Source organism: Kryptolebias marmoratus, linkage group LG10 (genome assembly GCF_001649575.2).
Source record: "Kryptolebias marmoratus isolate JLee-2015 linkage group LG10, ASM164957v2, whole genome shotgun sequence".
Lineage (NCBI taxonomy): Eukaryota > Metazoa > Chordata > Actinopteri > Cyprinodontiformes > Rivulidae > Kryptolebias > Kryptolebias marmoratus.
This window is the reverse complement of record NC_051439.1, coordinates 9,498,955-9,524,164: the sequence shown is the minus strand read 5'-3', so window position 1 is coordinate 9,524,164 and position 25,210 is coordinate 9,498,955. Positions and strand designations below refer to the sequence as shown.

Here is a 25,210-nt window from a genome sequence, read left to right as displayed (position 1 = left end):
TTCTCTCTTCCTTCCCTACAATTTCTCTAATGCTAGAAAAATGTGATCTTAACTCAAGTATGTCCACTTTATTACAAGCTTTAAATTTTCTGCCTGCTCACATGCCTAAGATGCCAAAAAAGTTATTCAAATGCGATAAAAGAGGCGAAAAAGACCCCAAAAATCACCTCCCTAATTGTGATCCCACGTGAAAGCCACAGATCTTCACTACTCTGCAGGGGCAAAACATGTTAGAACTATTATGAGTGTTGCCCATTGTTATACTATAATTAGTGTCATTGCTGCCTCTGCAAACTCTCAGAACTCTGAAAATGAGATCCATATTATCTGTCAAGCAGCAACCATCCTCTGGGCTGGCAAAAAAAAAAAAAAAAAACGCATTACACTGACCAACTGCCTAAACCTCAAACGTAACTGAGAAATTTGCACCATTCCTTACTACTTTTCTTCTTCTTTGATGATATATTCCAATGCAAAAAATAATTCTACCTGAACAAAATCTCTCTTCTGTCCGTCTTTTTAGTAAATATATGGTTTTAAGGAGTTTAGAACACTGATTATAAAACTAAACACCAGGAACGGTGGATATATCCTGATTTTACTAATAGCTTTCCATTTTTCCTCAAAAAATCCATTTCTCACAAATTATAACTTTCAAGACAACATCCCATATCAGCTTTTTGACAACAAGCTGCTTATTCAAGTGTTTTAGCCGAATGAGCCAAAAAGGCTTTACAATCTATAGTGTGTGCTTGGACAACACTCCTACGATATGAGAAGGAAGTAGCCATTCCTAAGCTTCCTAATCAAGTAATTGATTGCATCTATTATTCATGACCTCCTTAGCCTGACATGAAGTTGTAAACTCAGCACAGCTTGTCCTCTTTCTACATCTCCCCTCTTTGCTTACACTTCATTCATTCCTTCACCCTTCCAATGCTCGTCTAACTCCATAAAGCTGGGGGAATTAGTTTGCCAGCTTCTCAGTCTTCAAGGGTTGTACCCCTAAGCCCCAACTGCCAGTTTGTGTTTTGTTCAATATGAGCAGCCAAAAGTGCGAGGCCGTGGATTAAAAGCCGTTGAGGATGGCCCTGCAGGCTCTGCACTTGATCAGTCTCTGGGTAATGTCATTGCCACTTCAAGCCTACAAAATAGCTGTGGAATTGTACACTTGCAAGCGTCACAGAGGAGCAACTCTGTTTATTATTTAGTGACAGTGCAGGAACAATTTAATCAAGAAACCAGTTAAGATTTTTAAATTGTTGGCAATATTTTTTCAGCAGTTGGTTTAAGCTCCCAGTTAGTTTCTATAAAAGTAATCTTTTTAGAGCATCTAGCAAACCTTAAAATTGAGAACAAGTAAGTGCCATCCAGTGTAAAGACAAACTGGCACAAAAAATTAGATGATAGAAAAAAAAATGGACTTTGCAGAAGAACATAAAGTCTGTTTAAGACCCCTGTTTAGCTCTGATGTTTAAACAGAAAGACCATACCGGTTTAATGCAGTATGCCTTTTACCAAATCCTGAAGTTAAACCAGCTTGTAAACAAAGAGATAAACACTACAGCCACTATAAATAATCAATGAGCAAGTCGCTCAGCTATTACCATCAAAAACAGTGTCTGTAGCCAAGAAATCAACATATCAATGGCACATGCCACAACAACCCTGCCCTGCGCTTTCCTTCCAAAGATCATGCCAGATAAACCCCGAATCACAGAGAAATTAACAAATGCTTGACATTTGCTCAACATCCATTATTCTGACACTTCTTCAGAATTTCAAAAGGCTGAACGCATGCTTAATCAACATTCATATTCCCAGAGCGAGCTCCAGCACCATATTGCAGCCCGCCTCAGTGCTGATGAAAACGGCACATTAGGGCCCGATTCGAAAAACGTTTCAGGGACTCCTCACCAGGGAGCTGTGTGTGTATGTGTGTGGGAATAAAAGAGGAAATGCAGTGGTTGTGTTTATTGGGGAGGGATGGTTCACACTTCACTGTTTAAGTGTTTTCCAAACCAGAATGATCTCCCTTTTTGATTCCTACTCACCCTCCTACTTTTGTGACAGTGAAAGCAATATAAGGAGTGCTGAATGGCAGCCTGAAAGAGTGTGTGTGTTTGTGTGTGTGTGCGCGCAGAGGGAGGGGAGGTGGGGCAATCATTACATTCAAATTCATTCATAATATGGCACAGAAGGACACAGAGGACTCTCACTTTCCCTCCCTCTTCATAGTAGCCTCCTTGCACCGACTCTCTCTAGGGACAAATGGTAGAAGGACTGGGGTCCCCTCTAGACCCATGGGAAGTCAGGCAAGGCCTCAGAGAGTGGCCCATCATTTCCAATTCTAATGTGTGGCGAGAGAAGGACCTGATGGGACTGATGTCACAGCCTTCCCCACACAGGCCTGGAATGAACCCTCCCCACAGACCCCCCCGTCTGCTGCCCAGCCAAAGTCCAGATACTAGACAGGACACCAGGACTGGCTAAAAGGAGGGCAAGGAGAACGGAGCAAGAATGGGGGTTGATATTTGCATGCCCCTCCATTGTGAGTGGGGGTAAAAAGTGACAGCACCGTGTCCAATTCTTTTCCCCCCAGAGCAGCAAGAGAGGCCAGGCTGACAGATGACTCCCAACATCTGTGTTATGCAGCCGTTACAGATGAGGGACTCCACATCGCAATCGCTCTCTTTCTGTCTGTCTATGGGACACTCCCTCTCTCCTCCCACCAACCCTATTCATGGTATGACCCAAAGACTGACAGACCGTCCGTGGAAATTACCCTGAAATGGTCTATAACAATCATCTTGTTCAAAGTTTAAATTTTCTTCCCTTTGAGTCTCCAATCAAAACCAATGACTGTGAAATGATTTTGAACTCAATACAGCACTCAGAGAGTTGAGCATAATAGTTATTGCTATTCATCTATAAATACTTTAATTAAAAGTAATCAGTGTAACTCGTATTTACGTACATGCTTTATTAAAAAGCCCTGCAAATGTACAACTCAACATCCTAAAAGTAAAGTTAAATCAGGAGATGGAACAAACTTATTAACCTATTAGTATAATTTATTACCAGACAAAACACATGTGTAAGACATCTTTATGCCCTAAATACACTTTGCTCAGACATGCAGGGCTTTAAAAATAATTAGAAATAAAACTGTGTGTAATATAAATGTACTGTTTGTTGAACTAGCAATAATAGTTCCTAAATAATATTGATAGTGCATATATCTCTGTCACAGCATATGGATCTAGAGTTGTCTCATTTGTAAATCACTGAATAAAATCCAAAATGATTTAATACCTAAATATCTGTCCGTTCCATCTCCCAAGCTATAATAAACAAATCATTCTTTTGCCCATCATTTTATTGCAGGCTTGTCCTCAACAAACCGCCAACTCCCCCTTCAACCCCTCCCTGGCCAATATTTACGCAATGGCAGGGCTACCGTACGGTCCGAGGGGACAGGAGGGGTGTGGGATTGGGGGGGTGCTGGCTGACTGCTGTGCCTGAGCGCATGCTAAGAGATGATGGATGGCCTAGTCGATATGTTATGTCTTAAGAGCCTGATTTCCTGCCAGTCCAATCACTAACCCTCCAGAGCCCAGCTCAGCTGATTGGACAACCAGAATAATTTTGCAGGCTGTGAAAACACTGCTGCCGTGCCTGTCTGTCAGGCCCGGTGACGAGACTCAGGGATTTTAAAGAGCAAGGGCCTGCCCAAGATAGGTTATGGTGAGCGAAATAATAACAATAACCAGCAAGACTAAACAAAAGAGCAAGCACCTCTGAGAGAAAGAGTTCATGCAAAATTACTGGAATGAAAACTGTCCAGTATTTGTCTTTAATTATTATACCCACCAGCATCTTTAAAAAAACAACAACATTTGAACAGTATATTAAAGAAACTCTGCATTAAGAAACTAAAAGCAATAAAAAAGAAACTCCAAATGCAAGGACTGATGACTGATGGGTGTCCAAACATGAAGGAGATTGCATGCACTTTACCTACATGACATATTCTGTAAATTGCTGACAGTGAGAACAAAGGGAAGTTGAAGCTACATCGCATGCCTGTGGGGACCTGATACTTTCTTCTAGATTGGTGATTAGGCCACAATGGAAGTAGGAAGCTCCAAATACATGCGACTTTGTAAGTGACCTCGACGGGATCAGCCGTGGTGTCCTGGTGGCCTTGGGGGATTACACATGTTACATTCAATAAAGTGAGGGCCCTCAGTGTCAAGGAGAAAGGCAAACACAACCATTAACCTCTCTCTTCGATTTCTGGATGCACGGGCGCTGCATGGCAAAACACTGACTAATGCTGTGGTAAGAGCCAATACAGAAACCTGTGTGGAATTAATCAGGGATATTAAAGAGTGAATTAAATGGGATTATAAATGTTTAGGTCTAAATGATATGCTTTTAAACAATCCCTGAAACATATATCAACATTTAGTCTGTTAAAATTATTAAAACATATCTTGTTAGTGAAGCTGTTTCATATTATTAGATAAAAGTTGCTCATTATCAGCAACTTGATGTTTCTGTTTTCTGTCACACATAAACATACGAGAGGTGTCTGTTCTCCCACAAACATTAAATCTGCACATAAATGAGTTAAACATAATATAAACTGTATACTATGTAACTTACCTGGGAAATTTGTCCTTCAGCACCTTCATACACTGCCGTGTAGGTCTTAGTTGTTCGATCCACTTCACTATCTCTTTATAGTCAGCTCGGGACAGTCTCATTTTGATGTTTCTGTTGGATCTCTGTGCACAAACAAGGAAAGAGAGCTCGATAAATGTGAATTCCAGCAGATGTCTGGAGAACGCACAGCCTGTCAGGCAGCTGCACTGCTAACCAAACATGTTAGCTCCGTCTGGACGCGACACACTGAACGCAAACATTTCTTCTCATCTTTGTGTATTAATTCCTAGTCTATTTTATGCAACGTGTTGTAAAGAAACTGTCCTAAAGGGTTAATAATATGTAAAATAAGCTTGTTTACCTCAATTCCTGCTGCTTCAGGACAGCTCCCGATGGCTGCTTCCCGCTAGGAAGTTAAAGACGAGACGTTTTTGTGAGCAGTGCGCTGATTGGTCAGTCCATCCCAGGGGCTCAGTAAACCGGCTGATGATTGGTTAGTTTGCAGTAGCGTCAAATAGAACATATTTCTCATGTAGTTGGTCTGTCAGCTCCCAGCAAAGCATAAATCTGGTCACACTTGTCAAGTACTTTCCTGTATAAAAAAGCAAACATTCTTGACTACATTAACTTGAACAGAAAGGGGAAATATTACACAGGGGTGAATCGCACAAATAGTGAAAAAAGGAGGGAGTTTTATTGGTGGGACCTGTAGTCATAACATTCTGCTTAAAAGATCATGAACAGAAATAATGAACATACATTAGACTTAGAAATGCTTCATTATTGCTTGACACAATGTCGATGTTATTTAAGTTTCTGTTCTATGTACCTACTGATATTAAAAAATATGTTAAAAAATAAATACAGTCAGTATTACATGCCCACTTCAAAATACAGCATCTTACTTGTTTAAGGTAGAGCTAGTATATCCTTTAGGAAAGTACTCTCTGAAGTGCACTGAGGAAAAAAAAAGCAGTATTTTTTCATATTTATATTAATTTTTTTATATTTTATATTTTTGATTCAAATATTAAATTTACATTAAGACGCCTAATTAACTTCATGTAGTTATTTTTATGTTTTTGTGTAACCAGTTTAGAATTTTCTACTCAGATTGTTTGCACTATATGGGTTTAGCACTGTCTGCTGCATTGATCTAGCTTGTCTTTGTTAATGTTTTTTTGCACTCATTCTGAAATAAATAAATAATTTTATATTATATTTTGCATATTGATAATAAGAGCATTCATCTCCAACCTTGAATTCTTAAATTTTTAATTCCGCTCACCTAACCTGTAAATCCCTAGAAACTAAAGGAGGTAATGTCAACTGTCTTTAAAATAAATAAATAAATAATTTGTGCTTTTAAAAAGTACTTTAACTCTCACACAAAAAGATACAGTAGACAAAAATGTGTGCTAAATATGTTGTAGCTGAAGTATCAAAAGTTCTGGAAAAGTTCTGGAAAAGGACTTAGTTTTAGTCATAAAAAAATGATTTGCTCACATCTAAATGTTCTGAATACCTGTTTTCACAACAGAAATCTTTGTAAATGACTCTGGTGTTTGTACATAAAAAACAAAAAGTATTGTAAGACCTAATTTGTCTTATCCATTAAGATCAATAATATTTTAAAATTGCAATATTGTTTACTATCTGAACAAAAATTTAGGTGCAGAGATCTTGTACAATTTTGGAATATATTTTTTAAATTTTCTTTTTAGCTATGTAGTTTTTTATCTATCCAATTAAACTTGATTGTTACTTTACAAAAAGGAAACATTACAATTAACGTCAAAGCGTTCAAAATTGGCATGATTGTCAGCAAGTCAAACATTCTTTTGCTGTCCTTCATTGTGGGTGAACAATGCATTGGTGAGCAGAAAGCCTCTATCTGACCTGTGGTGCATCAGAAAATAGAGCTCATTGTTATTGGGCAGTGTAGTATGATGTCTGAGATGAGCTGAGGTCTTGAGCAGTGTGTTCACCGGCACAGTCCGTGGATCTGAAAGGGCTCAGCGCTCTGTGGTTGCTACAAAAGGGAGTTATGTAGTGGGATTGGTACGGCCAGATAAGATCAGGCCCTCTGAGGAAGTCTGGTCTGATTGCTACAAAGGGCTGAGGTCAGGGGCAGGAGAAGCAGTTTATTCATCTAGGTATCAGCAGATCAGGGGGTTTGGTGGGGCTCTGCGTGTTTAATAGGTAGAAAAGAATCAGTGTAATGCAATGGAATAAAAAGATAAAAATCAGAGATGAGGTTGAAAGGCTGTGTACTGTAATAGCTCCAAAAGCCAGGGGATCAGAGGTTTCTTGTGTATGTGCCTAATGCTTTTATGTGCTGCTCTGAGTGTGTATGTGTGCATCTGAGTGAAGACTGTGTCTGTGTGCATCTTTGACTGTGATACCAGACTGTGCTTGGAGCTTAAGGACAGAGACGAAGCGACGGAGGGGACACAATGAAAAGATGCAGGAGGAAAGATGAGTGCTTCGGAGGCTAAATGTAAACAGGGCAGTGGTACACACCAGTGCTGCTAACCAGCTGTAAAGCCTGCTCACAGTAGGAGATGAATTTACAAAGGATGTCTCCCTCTGATATCCAGGAGATGCTGCACTGATCTCTGCTTCACGGCTTTCGGCACTCCATTGTAGTGCTAAGCACCGTGCCACTAATGGTACTTGTATACCATAATGCCTGGAAAACATTTACATTTTGCTTGAAGCGGAGGTAAATTATGGGCAAAGGAAGAAAATGTGTGCATGTTGGTGAGAATTAGATTTCTTTTTGTCTTTATATCAACAGTATCCTGTAGATAAACGTATCAAGATGAACAATGTTGTAATTTCCTTTACCCATCATATATTTTGAAATGTAGTTCCTCCCTATAGAACTCGGTGATATTACTCACCATACAAAGAAAGCATTTTGTAACATTAGACGATGAGCATCAATGACTTTTGTACATTTGTGAAGTTAGTACTACAAAATTACTCCTTGGTATCAGGTAAATCAGGGATCTCCGGTTTAAAAATCACAGATTAAACAAGAGGCAAATCGTCGACAGGAAATGCCTGTAGTATTAGCAGGGTATCAGATTCAACCCCCCCACCCCTCTTCCCTCCTTCTGGACAGGATGACTGCCCCTGGAAAGCCCACATCCATATTTTACATCAACAGAGACAAGACCCATGTGTTTCATCCCAGCCTTCAAAAGCTGCTTCTTCCATTTATTTTATTATCTTTTGTATATAAATTTAATTAGAAGACACGTAATTAAATGTAATCAACACAGCCTACACATCTGTGCAAACCTATATGTACACAATTAGCTGTAAATAATTTGTGAAAAACAACAACAACAAGAAAAAGACAATGTGAACAAGTGCACTGCATTAAAGAGGGGGATTGATAATATATTTTTTTTGAAATTGTATTTCTCTCCAAACGGCTGCGCGTGGAAACAAAAGGCTGCAGCCCGAGCTCATTAATCATAGTCAACGGGTTGTCCGGGTGCAATTTGCATGACCGAGGTGGCTGCACATGCTGCACGTTCAGCCGAGGTTGCTGGATCTGCCTCAATTTGGCCAGGCCGTTAACGCTGCGTCAATCAAGGATAACCCAATAAATATGACAGAAGAAGAGAGAAAAAAAAAATAGTTTCTTCTCATTGCCCAACACTTCTTTCCTTCTCTCACTTTCTCTGACTACCCAATTTTTTTATTTCAATTTGGGATAAATGTGCTGTACGGATGGTAAATAATTTTTTATTACAAAAAGTTAAATTTTGTGACTGTATTATAAAGAATTTTAAGCTTGTCTTTAAAACAAAAAATGATTTATTTTGCAGCAAGCTTGTAATATTCATCTAGTTGAAGTAACATTTGATTTTGAATGTTACTTGTATTTTTCACAACAAATATTAGCCCACCCTTTTAGGTTCTTTCAGAAGAATAATCCCTTTTGTTGAATAAGAAAACTGTTTTTCTGTATTTTTGTCAGTTACAGTTTGTAGCCTCGCCAAGCCTTTTTAACTGCAGATAATTGGGTTGAGACGTGATGCAGAGAAGTTCAAAATGAGGCACAGTTTCAAGCTGTATTCTCACCACTGCCTCCATACGCTGAATTCTAATTATCTCTTCATGAACTTTAAAAATAGAGACAGTTTTTTTTTTTTTTAACTTCCTAAAATTGTGTGTCTGTGATTGTGCATCTGTGTCTGTATCAGAAGTTCATTTCTGTGTTTTGTGTGTCAGACACACACACACACACACCACACACAGACATGGTGTGGCCTCCTCTACCTTGCTTTGCTGCCGAGGATCACGCTGTGCCCCCCCACTCCCTCCATCCCCTAATATCCTGGAGGCATTTTTCTCATTATCAAATATTGTTTGATGTCTTTGTTTCTTGATGATTAACCATGGCCATCAAACACTGGTCTGGATTGTTTAAAATTTAATTTTGGGGCTCTGAAGTACCTGCAAAGGGGCTGACTGGTGGGGACACCCGTATTTTATGCATGCTATTTTTCATGCTGAAATGCAAGAGGACATACATTGGAAAACACAATAAATCCTAGAGGAGAATCATTAGTGGAGAACTAGTGCTTTTTATGACCATTGTTATTCCTTGCTGCATTGAGATGCAATAAATTATTCTGTTTATTAAGGCTTTATGTATTCAGTCCAGTTTTCAGAATAATTATGTTGTTCCTCGTTCTGCACAGATATTCTCTGCTTACGTATCTGTTTAAATTAAAATAATAAAAATGCACAAATGTTTGAACATCATTTTTTTTATGTACTAAATCTTGTGCTTTTTACTGTTTCAAGAGTGTCCTTTGAATATGACTTGCATTTTACTTTACTGACCGTGTACTTGGGTGTAATTTAAGCATCATAAAGACAAATAATTTGCCTCAGGAATCCCAGATTCATGATGGAATCAACTTTGCAAGCAAACAAATAGGGAAACAATGCTCTCCCCTAATGCCAGCGTGTCAAAACTATATTGAATACTTGAAATATCTGTGTATCCGAGCCTGAATAGCAACCATTGTATCGCTTTAATGATATTATCCCATGAAATTTGGAGTGAAAGAAAAATGGCAGAAATGAGCAGTACCATTGTCTGCCCCGTTTTATTTAAACAAATTGCAAGAGCAGCAGAGAGAGAGCAAAAGACACAGACTGAGGGAAAGGAAGAAGAGGAGAGAAAGTGCTCTGTGAATGAAAGGTTATGCGTCGTCCCATGTGTTTGTATTGTCAATAACGGGAGAAGGCTGTCAAGAAAGTGGGGAGATAAAGGTCAATAACTCAAGCAAATGTGTTTGTATTTGTACACTCCTGCTGATAGCACAGCAAACGTCAGAGCCTGTGTCTGACACCGCACAATAACACAAATAGTCGGCCTAGCACTAGAATAGTCATTACTATTGTTGCTGCTGGAAATGAGAGGGAACCTCAGCACATGGCTGTGACAGCCGGCACAGTGTCACTCAAACATCACTTCATAATAAAACACGCCAGAGATCAGAAACTGGGATAATAAACTGTAAACACACAGAGATTATGCAGCCAGATTAGTCTGATTTATTTATTTTTTGTCTTCTTTTATTTGCCATTGGATTTATATAATTCTAAATCCTGAGATAAATGCCTTAATTTAATTTATTAGGTGTTCTAATTGTTACATTTTATTTATCAAATGAAATTTGTATTTTTTTTAATTAAAAAATAAGGCCTACATTTATTTTAAATGGTTGATTTTATGGATGCTTATTTAAGAAGCCTTTTTAGTCTTTAAATAAATTTTCCACTAAATGACAGGAAAAGAGTTTAATGAAATGTGCAGAACTTGTTTGGGCGACACAATGTTTAGCTTTTTAAGCCTATACTGTAAATTCTTCATTTATTTTTCATTATTCCCATACATGTTCGAATCTCTTTTCATCCTGGAACCATTTAGTGTTTCTTTGTGGCCTTGAGTGCAATAAATGTGCAATTAACAGACTTAACTAATTCATGAGGAACATTGTGAAACTAACAAAGGGCGTAAGCACTGTGCAGACACCACTGTCATTGGTGAATATTGTTATTGTTCTGCTTTTAATTGCATGAGGAGGAGGCAGCATGTTTTGAATATAGGTCTTCGGTTACCATAGCAAAAAAGAAAAAAAAAAAAGAAACAAGCTCCCTCTTGACACTTATATTTAATGTCACAGGGTACACTGAAGTGTTAACTTTTCTAGTTTAAACCAGTTACCAAACAAATGGCCTTTTCTAGAATACAAAGAAAGCAGATAGTAAGTAGTGATGTCTCATGTAACAGCGTGAAATCCTCTGGCCATTCAGTTTGATCTGTGGTCAAGGAGAAGCTGCCATTTAACACACACACACTTCCTTATTTTAGTTAGAATTTTTCTCCTGCTAGTTCAACTCATGTCAAATCAGTCTTAAATTAGCCTCCTTTCTTGTAGGAAACCACGGTAATTAAAGCTATAAATCATTTTAAGTAAATTGCCTAAAAATGCTGCTCAGAATCAAACCCCTCACTTTAGGCTTTTTGTGTAAAACTGAGAGGCTTTTTTCTCTGTTGTCACCAGCACACAGTCCATAAAATGTGCAAACGTGTCCTTTTGTTGTGAGCAGATGAAGCCTAATGTACTTTTAGTAGGTATATAAAGTGTATAGGGGGAAAGGAGATACGTCTGTGTTTGTCGCCCGCTCCCCAGTCAGTTTGTTTGTTGGCTGCGGAGCCTCGTAGTGGTTTACATTACATATGATTATGTAAATCTGGAGCTGTTCCTGTGCATTAAGGGCCAACGCATTGTCAAGATCTTTTCTAAAGCAGTCAAGCTGCTATTTCTGAATTCTTTTATTATTTGAGAGTGCAACAAAGAAAGTCTTTTGTTCACTCTTTGCCGCACACACATTTACATGCAAACACACAAACTGATGCGCACATTCCTTGCTGCTTGTCCATGACTTACTACTGTCCCCTAGTGGCGCCAGCCTCCACAGCCTCTCAACTATCCGCTTCCATTAACTTTCCACACTCCCATTCACCTGACTTCCTCCTGTCTTTGCCAAGCTCCCCCTCTCTCCTCCCCTCCCCTCCCCTCCTCTCCTGCCTTATCATACTCAAACATTTAAAAGGGCTGATTTGTTGCATTGTATGACGGAGAGCGCCAATTATGAGTCGCTGTGTCCACAGTGACTCTGCTTTCAATGGAGGGTTCAAACAGTGTCAACAAAAACAGGAACCCTGATGTTTTGTGGCTATTGTGAGGCCAGGACTCGTGTCAATAAGGGATTGTTTAGCCAGAGTGCCGCACCAAAACTGCACTGAGAATGTTATCGGACCTGTGGAAATTGGGTGTAATAGTGTTAAAATGCAAGTGCGATTGCTTGGACAAGTGCACACAAGAAACACACTCGGCACCTCCTTTCGCTGTGTGTTTTTAAGCTGGTACATATTGAACAATTTTATTACCACATTCTATTTTTTAAAGTTATTTATAACAAGATTTCACGCTCACATTTACTGAATGAGTGCCCTATTCCACTGTTTGTTTTAACTCTGCGATCGCTGCTGTTCCACCTCAAACTGGTGAGATAAACTGCTAATAAACAAGTAGAGTCACTGGCAGGACATGGAAACACACAGTCTAGTCACTCATGTCAAAAGACCAATTATACAGGTTATAGGGGATGGCACCTCTGTCTCCGGTGCCCCATCCCTCCTGGGATAGCTTTCCAACGAGAGGGCTATCACTCAAACCCAAACCACATTCATTCATTAGTCTGTTAAGTTGGGCATCAATTATTCATTGAGAAGGTGGCCAGTGGATTATTACTGTCAGCAGAAGGCTTATTGTATCAATGGTTGATTATGGCTCACTTGATTGAGCATGATCTACTGTTTGTGTAATTTAAAAACAACATATAATGACATCTTAAACTGGATGTACAAGTAAAAAGAATGGATTGAAGTTCATCTCCCGTCCCTTACTATAACAACTTTTTTTTCTCCATGGCGTCACCTCAAAAGTTCACGCTCACACCACTCTGTAAAATCATTTTATTAGAATGTAAAAAAAAAGTTTTGTGGGGGTGATTTTTTTTTCTTCTTCTTTTTGTGAAACTACGTGAGAGGGGAACTGTTAAAATAGTTGTGCTAAACTGGAGGGTGGACAACGCCTTGAAACTGTAATTTGGAATAATGTTTTCCTTTCTATGTGAAAATTTCATCATTAAATGTTTTTTATTCATATTATTATTTATTCATGAGTGAAAATAGGCTTTGTGAAATATTCTGGAAATTTAATGAAGCTTTTATTTGATTTGATTCTTTTTAGCTTCATAGCACATAAATCTAAAATCAAACAGTAAACTCTAGCCTGAATATTATATTATGGATGTCTCATATATGACTATATGAACAGAATTAATTCAGTAAAGGCTTACTGTTTTCACCAGCAGTTTAAAGTGTTTGTCAAAGGTGTCTTTTTCTGTTCACAAAACACCCAGAAAATCCATTTGACAATAATGTATCATTATTTCATCATTCCACATACCTGAACATTAAGCAACTTCTTCCTTCTTTTGACCCACAGGATGCCTTTTGAAAACACGCCTGAGTCAAGTGCCGTTTAAGCAAACAGGTTGGGAGTGAGGCAATGTTTTAGCAAATACACATGAAGTGTTTTGGAGATTAGTATCCTGTTACAACACATAGAAGTGCACTTTTGTTTCAGAGGGGTTTTTTTCTCTTCTTTTCATTCTGTAGCAAATTTGGCTTCCAGACTTTAGAAAAGCTTTTAAAAAAGCAGATATCATATCTGAAAAGCGAAATCGTGTTAGCAAAGCTTCTTATTTTTTTAAATGAAACCACATTTTATTATTTGCCTCATAATTTTGGAACATTTTAACATACATGTTTATAACATAATAACATAAGTGTTCCACCTCTTTTGCGATCCATCAATTTAATCATCCTTTTTGCCACAAAGTTACTAAAATCATTCTTCCATAACTCATTCTGTGATTTGTTTACAAGTAAATATGTAAACAAATCCTCTTAAACCTAAAGTAAAGTTGTCCTTTAAGCTCTTTCATGTGAAATTAAGGGGCTTAAACTAGCTTCAGAACCTTAGGAGTCACGAGCATAAAGCAAACTAAGGCTAACATCTGAGGTAGCCTCCAGTATGCTTGTGCTTATGCCTGTCATGGTTTATTTGCTACACAAGTTTAAAAAAAAAATCCAACTAATGTTTCTTTTAGAGAGAAGTACTGATCAAGGCAACACGTGTTTTCACAACGTTATAGGTTGGAAAAATTCATTTACGAAAAAGAAAAAGTCCTAGGTGTGTCAGAGGTTTAATGAAAGATAAACAGAGACAAGTTGAGGAAACGCAGATCTTGGACTTCGCTCTTATTTTGAGCTGCAGCAGATACTTCCACACAATGCAGTGACAGCTGTTTGAGATGGTACGGACATTAATTCTTGCTCAGTGGAAAGAAACTATCCAAAACAATGTTGGACCAAACATCAACAATTTTTTGAGAAGTATTAAACTGGCCATCTGGTTTAATTTACATAGGTTATGGCCTCTGTGTGTGCCTCGTTTGCATGTCTCTGTGGATTAGTTTAATGTTGTGTCTTCCTTTTCCCACCCTCATATCTGTGCAGCACTTAACGGAGTGAGAGTTTCTCAAGAAGGTGTCTAATTTAGTGACTAAGAGGTGGATTTATACCAGAGCTAGTTATGGAGAAGGTTGCTCCCTGGAGAAGCACAATGACTGTTTACGGGCGCCCTGACAATGCCTCAGCAGATGATGAAGCACCTGCCAGAGTTCCTACCATGTCTGCTCCATCCCTCTCTGTCTGTCCGCTCACCTTCCTACCCCCTGCTGTGTTTTCGTCTATCCCCCTTCCTTTCTTCCACTTCTCTTTTTCAGCCTTTCTCTTGTTTTCTGTCTCTCTTCACCGAAACCACATCTCCTTCAGTTACTTGTGCATTTTACAACCTTTGCTCTCCCTAGAGTCAGCTGCTCGCTCTGTCTGCCTTTGAGAATAAGAGAGTTTTTGTCTCGTGTCTCTCTGCAATTCTTTTTTCCTTTTTTTAAAAATTATCTTTCACCGCCATGCATGTACAGGATGGATGAATCAGCAGGCACACACAAAAACACACCAGCAAACAGAACTGTGGTCAGATTTTGTTTATGACAGGGAAAAGCAATATCGAGATTGTTTCAGAGTAGTGTCATCACGTGAAATGTATCGCTGTCAGGAGTATGTTTTATGTGTCTGAGTCCTCGGCTGAAGCCATTTTGGGAAACAGAAAATATAATATCATATGACCTCCTCTGGTATAAAAGTAAACTATCAGCCGTAAATCCGATACACAAGCACAGTTTCTTGTGTAAAGAGGACAGGAAGTTAGTTCTCTGTGACACAGAGCTCACTTGTGTGTTTAAAAAAAATACAAAATTTTATCAATAACTGAAGTAAGAATAAGAGAAACTAACTCAAAAAAATATTTTTGTTTAATAAATTTCTCTACAAAGTATTAATGAAATGCAGATTGTTTTTTTATATTTAATTTTCAGATCTTTTTGTTAAATCATTTTCAGAGCACCACTTCAAACTAATATTTAATTTTTTTTAAATGACAACAATAAATATTCACAATATATGTTATTTGAGACATTAACTAATACTAATGCACAATCTATTGAAAATTTATCATCAATTACACTTTGAAAAATACCATGCTTTTATGTTCTGTGTGCCAAAACATGTTTCAAGCAATTTAAATGATAGTGGCAATGATGTTTAAACACATACAAAGTGTGGAATGAGGAAAATGTGGGTTCATCACAAATTTTATTGTCATTGCAATGTTCAAAAATGCATGTTTTTTTAAAAATATTGCACTACTTACTATCTTTCATTTGTTGATAAATTGATTGTACAAATTTTAAAATTCTTGGTTGTTTTTAAATGCATATCAGATCATCAAGTATTGTCTAATTTGTTGCCATAGTGCTGTTTCCATTTTGTCTTTCTCTCTGTTAAAAATTCTAGCTAAATTAAACTCATTGGTCTGTAACTTGTTAGTCTGGTATGTTTTATGATTTTGCACCTGTAATTTAGTGTCAGTTTATGTAACACACAAACACTAATAATACCCAGAGCCTTTCTAGGGGAGCCCAGTGGTAGCAATAGCCCATCCATCAATGTCCCTAATGAGGCTCCATACAGACAAGTCAGTGGAGGCTTCCTGGGCCATTCAGTCTCATTTCCCACACAGTAATATATACAATATGATAACCACACACCTCCCCGCAGTAAGTTATACAGGAAAGATGTTAATGAGCGTGTTTGCCTGATTCTTTACGGTGAGTGTGTGCGTAATAAAAGTGGTGATATTGTATTTTAGAAAATGTTCATAAACAAGACAGGAACAACAAAGTCCCTGGCTCTGATGCAGCGGGACAAGACAGAATGCAGAGTGCAACAGTTTTTATCTCTGGACATCAGAGTAAAAAGGTCACTCTATTCCCTTTCTTGACTTCTTGTTTATTTGTGAGTGATAATCATTTTCCTGTTTATCTCAGTAATGTATACTTTTTGCTTTATCTGGCTGCGGTGCCATGTTTTTTTTTTATTTTTTATTTTTTTTTGCAAAACTCTGCCTATGTGCTGCAGCATCCAGCAAAGAACGGAAACAATTTATCAACACAACTTTTTTTTATACACGTTCATGCATTCATTTTCTACAAACGCTTTATTCTGTTTGGTGTTGTGAAGTACCTGAGCCTATATCTAAGCAGTCACCAGGCGAAAGGCAGAGGACAAACAGGACAGGGCCAAAACAGACAAATGAGACAACACTGGAATCAAATCCTCAGAGAAAACCCATGTTCAGCTGATTCAAACATATTGTCACATCTGTGAAACCCATTGTTTCACATTATTAATCACAACCTTTGATATTAAAACCATGGAAAATGACCAATTGTTTCTATGTCTTAGCTTTGATTTGATGTTGTGGCCCGCTTCCATGGCCCGAAAAATTCTCTAACATGCGCTAAATTCTAAAGTGATTTTTTTTTTCAAATGTTTCCACCCACTAAGCGATTAGTGCACATTAAAGTAACAATATGGAAAGCCCACTTTTAAATCCCTTTTAGACACCTTGATATTTTTGCTGTTTGTCAGTATGAAAGCAGCGGCAGTCCGCGTGTCAGCGAGTAATGACAGAGGAAGTGACGTCTGACAACTATAGCCTGCCACTGCGGTTGGCTCTTAAAGAGCAAAAGGAGGTGGCCGCATCTCAATGCTAATGGAGGAGGAGAAAATGGCCGTGTCACTCCTGTCAACGTATTATGCTTTAAATCTAGACAGTTGTTGTCGCTCTTTCAGGCCCATAATTTTATGCCATTAAAAGTGCCAAAGGGGGGAAAAAGAGTGAGGGAAGAAGGAATGAAGGAGGTGGGCTCTGATGTGTTGCACGGCTTTTCTACCTCTTGCTCCCTTTATGCTTGACTCCCTGCTTTTTTTGTGCTGGAAACTTTTGGCATTTCTTGAAAACATAAAGACCAGTTGGCACTTTAAAGTGTTTATAAAGTCAATCATGTTGGCTTGAATTACCCACCAATCTCTGTCAGTTAGGCCCCTTTTCAGCCGCCACGCCATGGGATGTGTGTGGGAGGGAGTGTGCATGCATACATGCGTGATCTTCTGTGTACGTTTATGTGCCAACTGTAATTGAGTGGGAGACAAGAAAAGTGAAAACCTGAAACTTAAATTAAAAAGAAAAATAAAACAGCAAAAGAGGACTAATTTTTTTTATGTCAAACTGCTTTAATTCAAATGAACTTGTTTTGCGTATCTTAAAACAAAATGTTGGGCCGAATTTCGAAGCCCTGCAGGTCGGAGCAACTCCGACACCTCTCTGTGAATTGCAGCTAATCGAAAACGTTCGCAGGAATTACTGTCACTCGCCTGATCTGTATGCATGGCACCCTTTTTCATCTCAAAGAATACCAGACCCACAAGGTCTTTACATTATGTGCAAACATTTGCAATTATGATGAACTGCTGCGGCTTATCTCCGAAGGAACAGGTTCTTACTGATGGACAAGTAGACATTTTAATGAAATAAACTGCTCTGAGCTGATGAAATAAAGATAGCTCCACCTGGGGGCAAGCTCAAATTAAATTATCAAGATGACTGTGTGCGTGCAGCTTCCATTAACACAGGTATGCCTAATCACACTGCACTTGTTACATACAGAATTTACACATCTACTGGAAAGCTTTTCTGGTTTTCATCCTCTTCACAAGAGCTGCAGGCCTCACTGATTCTCCTATACTTCATTCAGAGGGGATGAACTAATGTTAAAACCATGTGTTGTCTCTAGAGGCCGAGCGAGTAGACACTGCAGTGCATGCAGTTTTATGCGTGCAGATAAACACGGGCCTGATGGCCTGTCAGACGCCTCTGGAACGAGCCCAGAGTCCTCGGCCCTAAAACAATGTTGGTGTTGGGGCGAGAGACTGTGACTGGCAATGGGAAACACCTGTGCAGGGGTGAGTAGCCGGGTTGTGTAGGGCGAAGGGAGGGGGGGNGGGGGGGGATTGCTAGAAGAGGAAAGGAGAGCAAGAGGGAGATATAAAGTCAGTTCGAAAGGCCACTACATCCTCAACATTTGCTGCTGTGCTGAGAAGAGGAGGTCTGAGGGAATTAGTTACAGTAACGCTGCGGTTGTTGCCACTTAAAATTTTAACACACTTGTGCCGACAGGAAAGCTTTAATGTGAGTATGGAAGGGCTGCACGTGAACAGGCCCTAAGATACACAACAACAATATCAGATTAAACCAAGGTAAGGACCACATAATAACAAATACAATATTAGTTCAAAAACCATTATAAAAAAACAGACAATGCAGCAATAAATGATTATTTGAGTTTGTTTTTTTTAAAATTATTTCTCTCTTCAGTCATGTCTTTCATGAGTCCTCTTTTATTCTTTTTTTCAAAGCTATGTTTATAATTCTACTAAGGCTGCCGAGAGTATTAGAGAGATAGGGATAATTGTTGACCTAATTTCAGAAACTTGTGCAAGCAAGAAATCTGGTTCCTATTTTTACCCTGTTTGTTAAAGTTTTTATTTGATTTTTTTTTTTATTTTGCATTGTGTTGGTTTTTTTCTGTGCTGAAATGTTGTTCTTGATTAATGTCTTTTGTCTGTTTCTTGTTTGTTTTTGTGTTTTATGCATTAGGGCCTCTGCAACTAATTGCAAAATTTTAATTTGCCAAGTAATGTGATCAAACTCAGACTTTCTTAAACTTACGAGCAGAATTTTCTTTGTCAGCACCTCTAATCTGACCTGTTTTTGAATGCTAGATGTGCCCCATTAAGGGAAGAGTTCAGCAAAATTAACTGTTGGATGAAGTGCGATCTAGTATGAACTTGGATAGTAGGTTTCAAATTAGCAACTGCAGCAATTTCCAAGAAACTGGAAGGAATAAAAATGATCTTAATTCTTGTTGATACAGTCAAAATTTAGGTTTCTTGTAAAACTGAGAATAATTTCTGTAATTATTTATATTAAAATATTTTTAAAGGCTTTTAGAATACTTTCAGAGTACTGAAAAATGTACGTTAGGTAACTCAGTCATGAAAGCTCTGAAAAGAAAACAACAACACAGCAACACTTTTTTTAAATCCTAACAACTTACCCTACTGTATATCCATCACCCTCTTGTACTCCCTAATGTCGGGTTGATCCTTCCATCTCCTGCTCCTCTATCCTGAGGTGCCTCCTGCCAGTTTATCAGACGCTTCCTTTTAATTTTCTACTTTCCACTGTGTAAGCATCCATCTCGGCTGTCTGCAGCAGCGTTGGAGGGTTCAGAGCATGGTGATGTGTGAAACAGGCCAGTGCCTGCAACTGACAAGGAGAGGGAAACTGGAACGAATTAATAATCTCAAGAAAAAGACTGAACGTTACTCACTCATTGGAGATTCTCTATCTAGAGATTTCTTATATTCATAGTAAAATGTAGAAAATTTATTGTTTAATTTAAACAGAAAATGACTTGCTTCAGTTCAATTGTACCTGATATAATATTGAAATTATTCTCCAATGTAACAATTCATCTATCAGAACAGTCAGAGAAAAAATATGTGCAAAAGAACATGATATACATTGCTTTTACAATCTGCAATTCTCTATATCTGTAGTAGAATCTGGCAGTTTCATAGTCTTGCATTATTACATCTTAATACTGATAAATGAAAATTCATCTGTATTCCAACGATCAAGTGTAAAATAAGTAGATTACACACATGTTCAACTCTATTATCTTCATTGCTCTTCTTCTCATTTGATGTTTTCAAGATTTAAAAATAGTTTTTGTGCTGGATGTGACATATAAAATATAATAAATTTAATCTTACTTTTGGACTCCTGTACCTTGTCTCCATCTCCTCATCTTCTCATCATCTTTTACTCTTCCATTTTTTTTTACACCCCCCACCCCCACCCCCGTCTCTGCATCTAACAAAATTAATTACTGTATGTTTTATTTTATGAAGGTGTCAGGATGAAATGATGAATGGCTTGTAATATCAACAGATTAAAGACACAATGCGATGAAGGATGCGGCTGCTTACACTGTGATAGTGCTTACATGCACACACACACACACACACACACACACAGTCTCTGGGGCCATCGATATCTGGTTTCATATTTGATATTAACTACATGGGGGAGCGATTATGGCCACAATGTCATTACCAGTGGTAGAGGGGCATAATGGAAGTGAACTTTTCAAAAAGGTCTTTATAATTGCTGCCAGGATCCTTCTTGATAAAATCCAATATTGATATGTATACTGGGTCCCTTCGTTATGGCCACAGATGAAAAAGAGCATTTCAGTATTCTGTAATGAGCACTGTACCACTGAAGGTCATCTTAATGGGGTTCAACTTGCTTTTGTGAGCCAGAGGTAATATTCTAATGAGAAAGAGGCTCCACACCATTTTAGTAATTCTGGTTGCACCCATGAATGCCACTGGATTGCTGCCTGTGCAATATTATGGAAGTCCTCTGTTGTCATTTGCAACATTGCTTGTCATCCCAGGTTTGGTTTGGCTGTCCAGCTGATGTGCACATGCTCGCATGCAGATGCACACACTCTCATTATCCTATTTCAAATCCACTTCAAGCACTTCCCAGTGTTTATTGGATTCTACAGTTTATTCATTGCTTACTTATGGATGGAGGGCCATCCAAACCACCTTGCAAAGAGAATGAACATTAAATCTCAGTGTGCAGAAGCACATGAGCACAGACAGAGGCTTGTGTGCATACATGCAGGCTTGTGTTTGGCTATACATGCATTGATTTTGAATTTGCACAAGTATTTGTGTGTAGTTAAAAGAAGCCTGAGGTTGTTTTTCCTTCTGAATTAAAAGCTTTTTCTTGTAAAATATTGCATGTTGCTGTTCAGCCATTCACATCAAATGTTTGGGCTTTCTAACTTTTGTTTTGCCTTTAAAAAACTGCAAATAAAAGTGCATGGATCATAAAAGTATTGTATGAATTTGCAATATAGGCAGTAGTAAGACTCAGTAGTTCACTAGAAGAACCAAAACACACAGGGGAAAGTTTCAGGTATTTATTTACAATAATTTCAAAGATAAGAATAAACAATAAAGGCATTACCATGGTGTCATTGGAGAGGAGACAAAGGTTTCATAAACTGAAAATTGTTCAATTGTATATTTGGTGAATTTAGCAACTTGCTTCCTTTATGAAGGGGGAGCAAAGATCCTGGCGTTTGAGGTGAAGAGAAGATGGAGAGTGGGCCGGCAGGTATGTTTTTTTTGTTTGCAGGATGTGATCAGCATTTTGCATTTTCTTCTACAAAGTCCAAGTCATCTGGCAGCAATGCAGCTGAGGAAATGGTCTGTCTAGCTGTCTTCACACTAAAGATCAAGTGAGTGCAAGTAAGTAAATTTAGTGTTAGAGACCATGAAAGCGAAAAAGAAGGGGGAAAAAGTAGGTGCAACAATGACACCACTGGTCACTGAGTTGATGGTTCAGTGAGATGCTGAATGATGGTCTGAGCTGATCTTAAGTAGCAGGAGTTGATGAGGGTATTGGCAGCAGGTGAGACAGCTGGAACAGGATGTGATTTGTCATCAGGAAGTGAAAAAGGCAGTACAACCTGCCCACAGCTCCACCTAGAAGGAAAAAGTGGAAAAGGTGGACGGAAAAAGTCTAAATAGGCAGTAGTTCTAACAGGATTTTAAATTGATGTTTGGACATTATCTCAAAATAATACTGATAATGACTTGGGTGACTTTAGGTAATTTCTTTTTTGATTTTTACTCCCAAACTTATGCAACATTTTCCTCATATGCAGCTGGGCTATTCAAGTTTTGTTAGTAAGCTTATTTAAAATAAAATAAAAAGTATGAAGTTTTCCTTTAAGTTAATGCACTTTTATCACAGCAAAACAATGAAAATATGGACATTCAGAACATTTGATCCTTAATGGCATTTCCTTTGCTTAACCATTTCCCTTGAGTCCAGTTTTCTGAAAAGCCAGCCCAGAGCTCCAAGCTGACAAATGAACAGAGAAAAGGCACGTGGAGACCATCTGCTGCTCTTTTTTTTCTTCTTCTTCTTTTTAACAGACTACACTTTATTCCTAAATTTAGATAAGAAACAGAGCAGCATGTTCTATTCCTTTGGCACCATCCTTATTTAGAATGATGGCAGCTTTTGGTCTAATGGCTGACTGGAAAATATTTTAAGACAATTATATTTTTAAAATTCCTCACACTGCACATTAACAAATAGCTTTAATTCTGATTATTTTAAAGCAATTTAATAATTAGGTATTTACTTTAAACATTGTAATTTTTCTGATTCAATCAGTTCTCAGACAGAATGAAAATGTAAACATACTTCCCAGGCACATAAACTATATCAGCTGTGAAGTTTTTCTTTCCTTCCCCCTTCCTCTCCGCACCATCATTACCCTTTTGTAGGCCAAGTAAGTTTAAACAGGATCCTCAGATATTTTCACCGTGACTTGTATGCACATGGGAGATGAGCTCAAGGTTAAGAGTCACACAGCTCTTTCCCCTTTTGGACACCAAAATAATTTTCAAAGTCACGAATCATCAACATTCAACTTCCCATTCAAAACAGTTTCAGTTCAAGACAATGAAATTGAAAAAAAAAGAAAAAGATTTAAGCTAAATTTGCACTGGAAAGCTCAGGGGCAATATAATCTTCAGGGAATTAAAATGAGCAATTTGTCAAATTTCATTCAAAGCAGTGAAGTGTTTAAAAGTGTAGATAAATTTCACTCAGCTTCCTGTGCCTTCTGTCTGACTGAAATAGTTGAGTGCCGAGAAGTGTTCCATATGATTTAGGCAGCTATGTAAAAATATGAGGGAGTTTCAAAGGTGATAAAAAAAGGCAAGGCAGTGAATATCATCTTGTAGATAAGACAGCCACCCCTTTTTTTCCACAGGCTACATCCATTTTTATTGCATCTGGCAGCAAATTAAGGCACGTGTGGAAAAAAAAAAAAGAAGGATTGAAAATGAAACCTGCAGCAAAGAGACTATTCGGCCTGAATCCTTTCTCTTTTCTTGACACTGACATTAGACTTCGATTCTCACATGAGATCCTCTGATGATGACAGTGAACCATAAAAAATAATATAGCTCAATAAAAGTACAAAAAGGCACAAGTTCATAAAAAAGACCTGGGGGCCATGTTAGGTTCGGTCTGTGCCAACACATTTCGTCTCCCTCGGCTGACTTTTAGAGATGATTACCTTAGATATTTATGGGGGAAGCAGTTCTTTGATTTGATGGAGTTGGTGTATCTGGATGTTTGTGTCTGCTGGGTCCTGATAGGCTGATAGAATGGCTTGTACTTATACCTTTACAAAAGATATGACCAATCATTGGTAGCCTTACATGCTGCTTTGTTGGTAAAATACAACAATTTAAGTAAATATATTAGTTATCCTTTTTTATTAATTTACTTTCTATTTATTTAGTCATTCATCTTATTTCATAGATTGCTTATTTTGTTGCTAAATTGATTCTGCTGGAAATTTAGATAAATTCTGTTCATGTAAACACAGACAATTAAAGAACCTTGTCTTTAATAAACACCTTAGAAGAAAGTAGAGGAATTGTTCAGATCTTTTAAAGTAGGGTTTTGTGAAGTTATGAACAATTACTATCTTAACTGTTGTAAATAGCTCTTTTAATAACCTTAATTTGGAGAAATAGAGTTAATTGTGAGCAGATTGATGAGCAAACAGCTAGTCCAAACAGGGCCAAGACCAAAGTGAGTTGTAGCCACCTTAAAACTCCAATATTGACAGTTTTATAGCAGTTCATGTAAAGGCTATTTTTATAAATCTTTACGCTGTTATCAGTTTCATATTGCATGGTTATTTTAACAGAAGTGTCTTGGTATTGCTGCAGGAAGTCTCCTCTGGCTGCAAACTTCTGCTGCTGCTATTTGGGATTGCATGTAACCATAGAAATCTGTGTAACTCATGTAATGTTAAACTGGTGCAGATGTTTATAAAATTCCATTCTCATGAAATGCTATCAAATTGTTTAGATGTGAGTATTTTTTAAAACAAAGTTAGATTCATTCTGATTAGCTGTTAGTTTGTCAACTTTATCAAAAATAAGGATGTTCACAAAACTATCCACAACATAATAATTTTTCATTTTTTCCACAGAACCCCACTTTAAAAGATACGAAATATTGCTTTAGGTTGCAGCTGATAATAGTCGGACATTTGACAGATTTTGACTTAGATTAAAAGGATAAATGAGATAATTGTTGAAGTTTTCTTGGCTACCTTGAAAGTCAAGTTGAATTTAGCTAAAATCTGAAACACACAGGCACCTATGCATTATAATGACAGAGTGACACTAAATTAAGCTTTGATTGTGAAAGTCTGATGCTATTTAGAGCCAGAGAAATGCATAAATATATCAGTCTCCTCTTCTCTTTTCCGTGATTCTTTTATCCTCTCCACTCCACAAAAAAAAGTGCAAACCAGAGAAGGCAGGCACGAGCTAACACTGGCTCCCTCCTCTTTAAAGCAGCATGATGTGACTTGAGCCGTATGATCTCCATGAGAGAAAAACCCTGATGCATACAGGAAATAATCAGGGCAACACAGGCAGGGCTCAGAGGAATGCTAATATTTTCAGAGTGCTTAAAAAACAATACCACACACAGACACTGCCAAACACAGACCAGCTCTGCCCCACTCCCCATCTTCACACACAAACACATGCAACATCACGCTCACTTTTAACCACAATGCATACCCACACATACAGCACACAACAGAGAAACAAGAAAAAAAAGCCCCCCCCCCCACCCCCGTGACAAAACTCTCCCCAAGTGCATTTGCATAAAACATTAAGCTTAACAAAATGATTACACCTGACAAG

General features: G+C 38.0%; 1 protein-coding gene across 1 annotated transcript in view; it reads right to left on the bottom strand.

Moving 5' to 3' along the window:
- cdin1 (CDAN1 interacting nuclease 1) overlaps positions 1-5,167 on the bottom strand; it is a 53,187-nt gene extending 48,020 nt beyond the window's left edge. Inside the window, exons 1-2 of the mRNA XM_017412066.3 lie at positions 5,033-5,167; positions 4,672-4,793 (exon numbers count right to left, since the gene is read on the bottom strand). Of these exons, the coding sequence (XP_017267555.1) occupies positions 4,672-4,772 (101 nt within the window). The 5' untranslated portion in view covers positions 4,773-4,793; positions 5,033-5,167. The remainder of the gene's footprint in view (positions 1-4,671; positions 4,794-5,032) is intronic.
- Between the last annotated feature and the right edge of the window lie 20,043 nt (positions 5,168-25,210).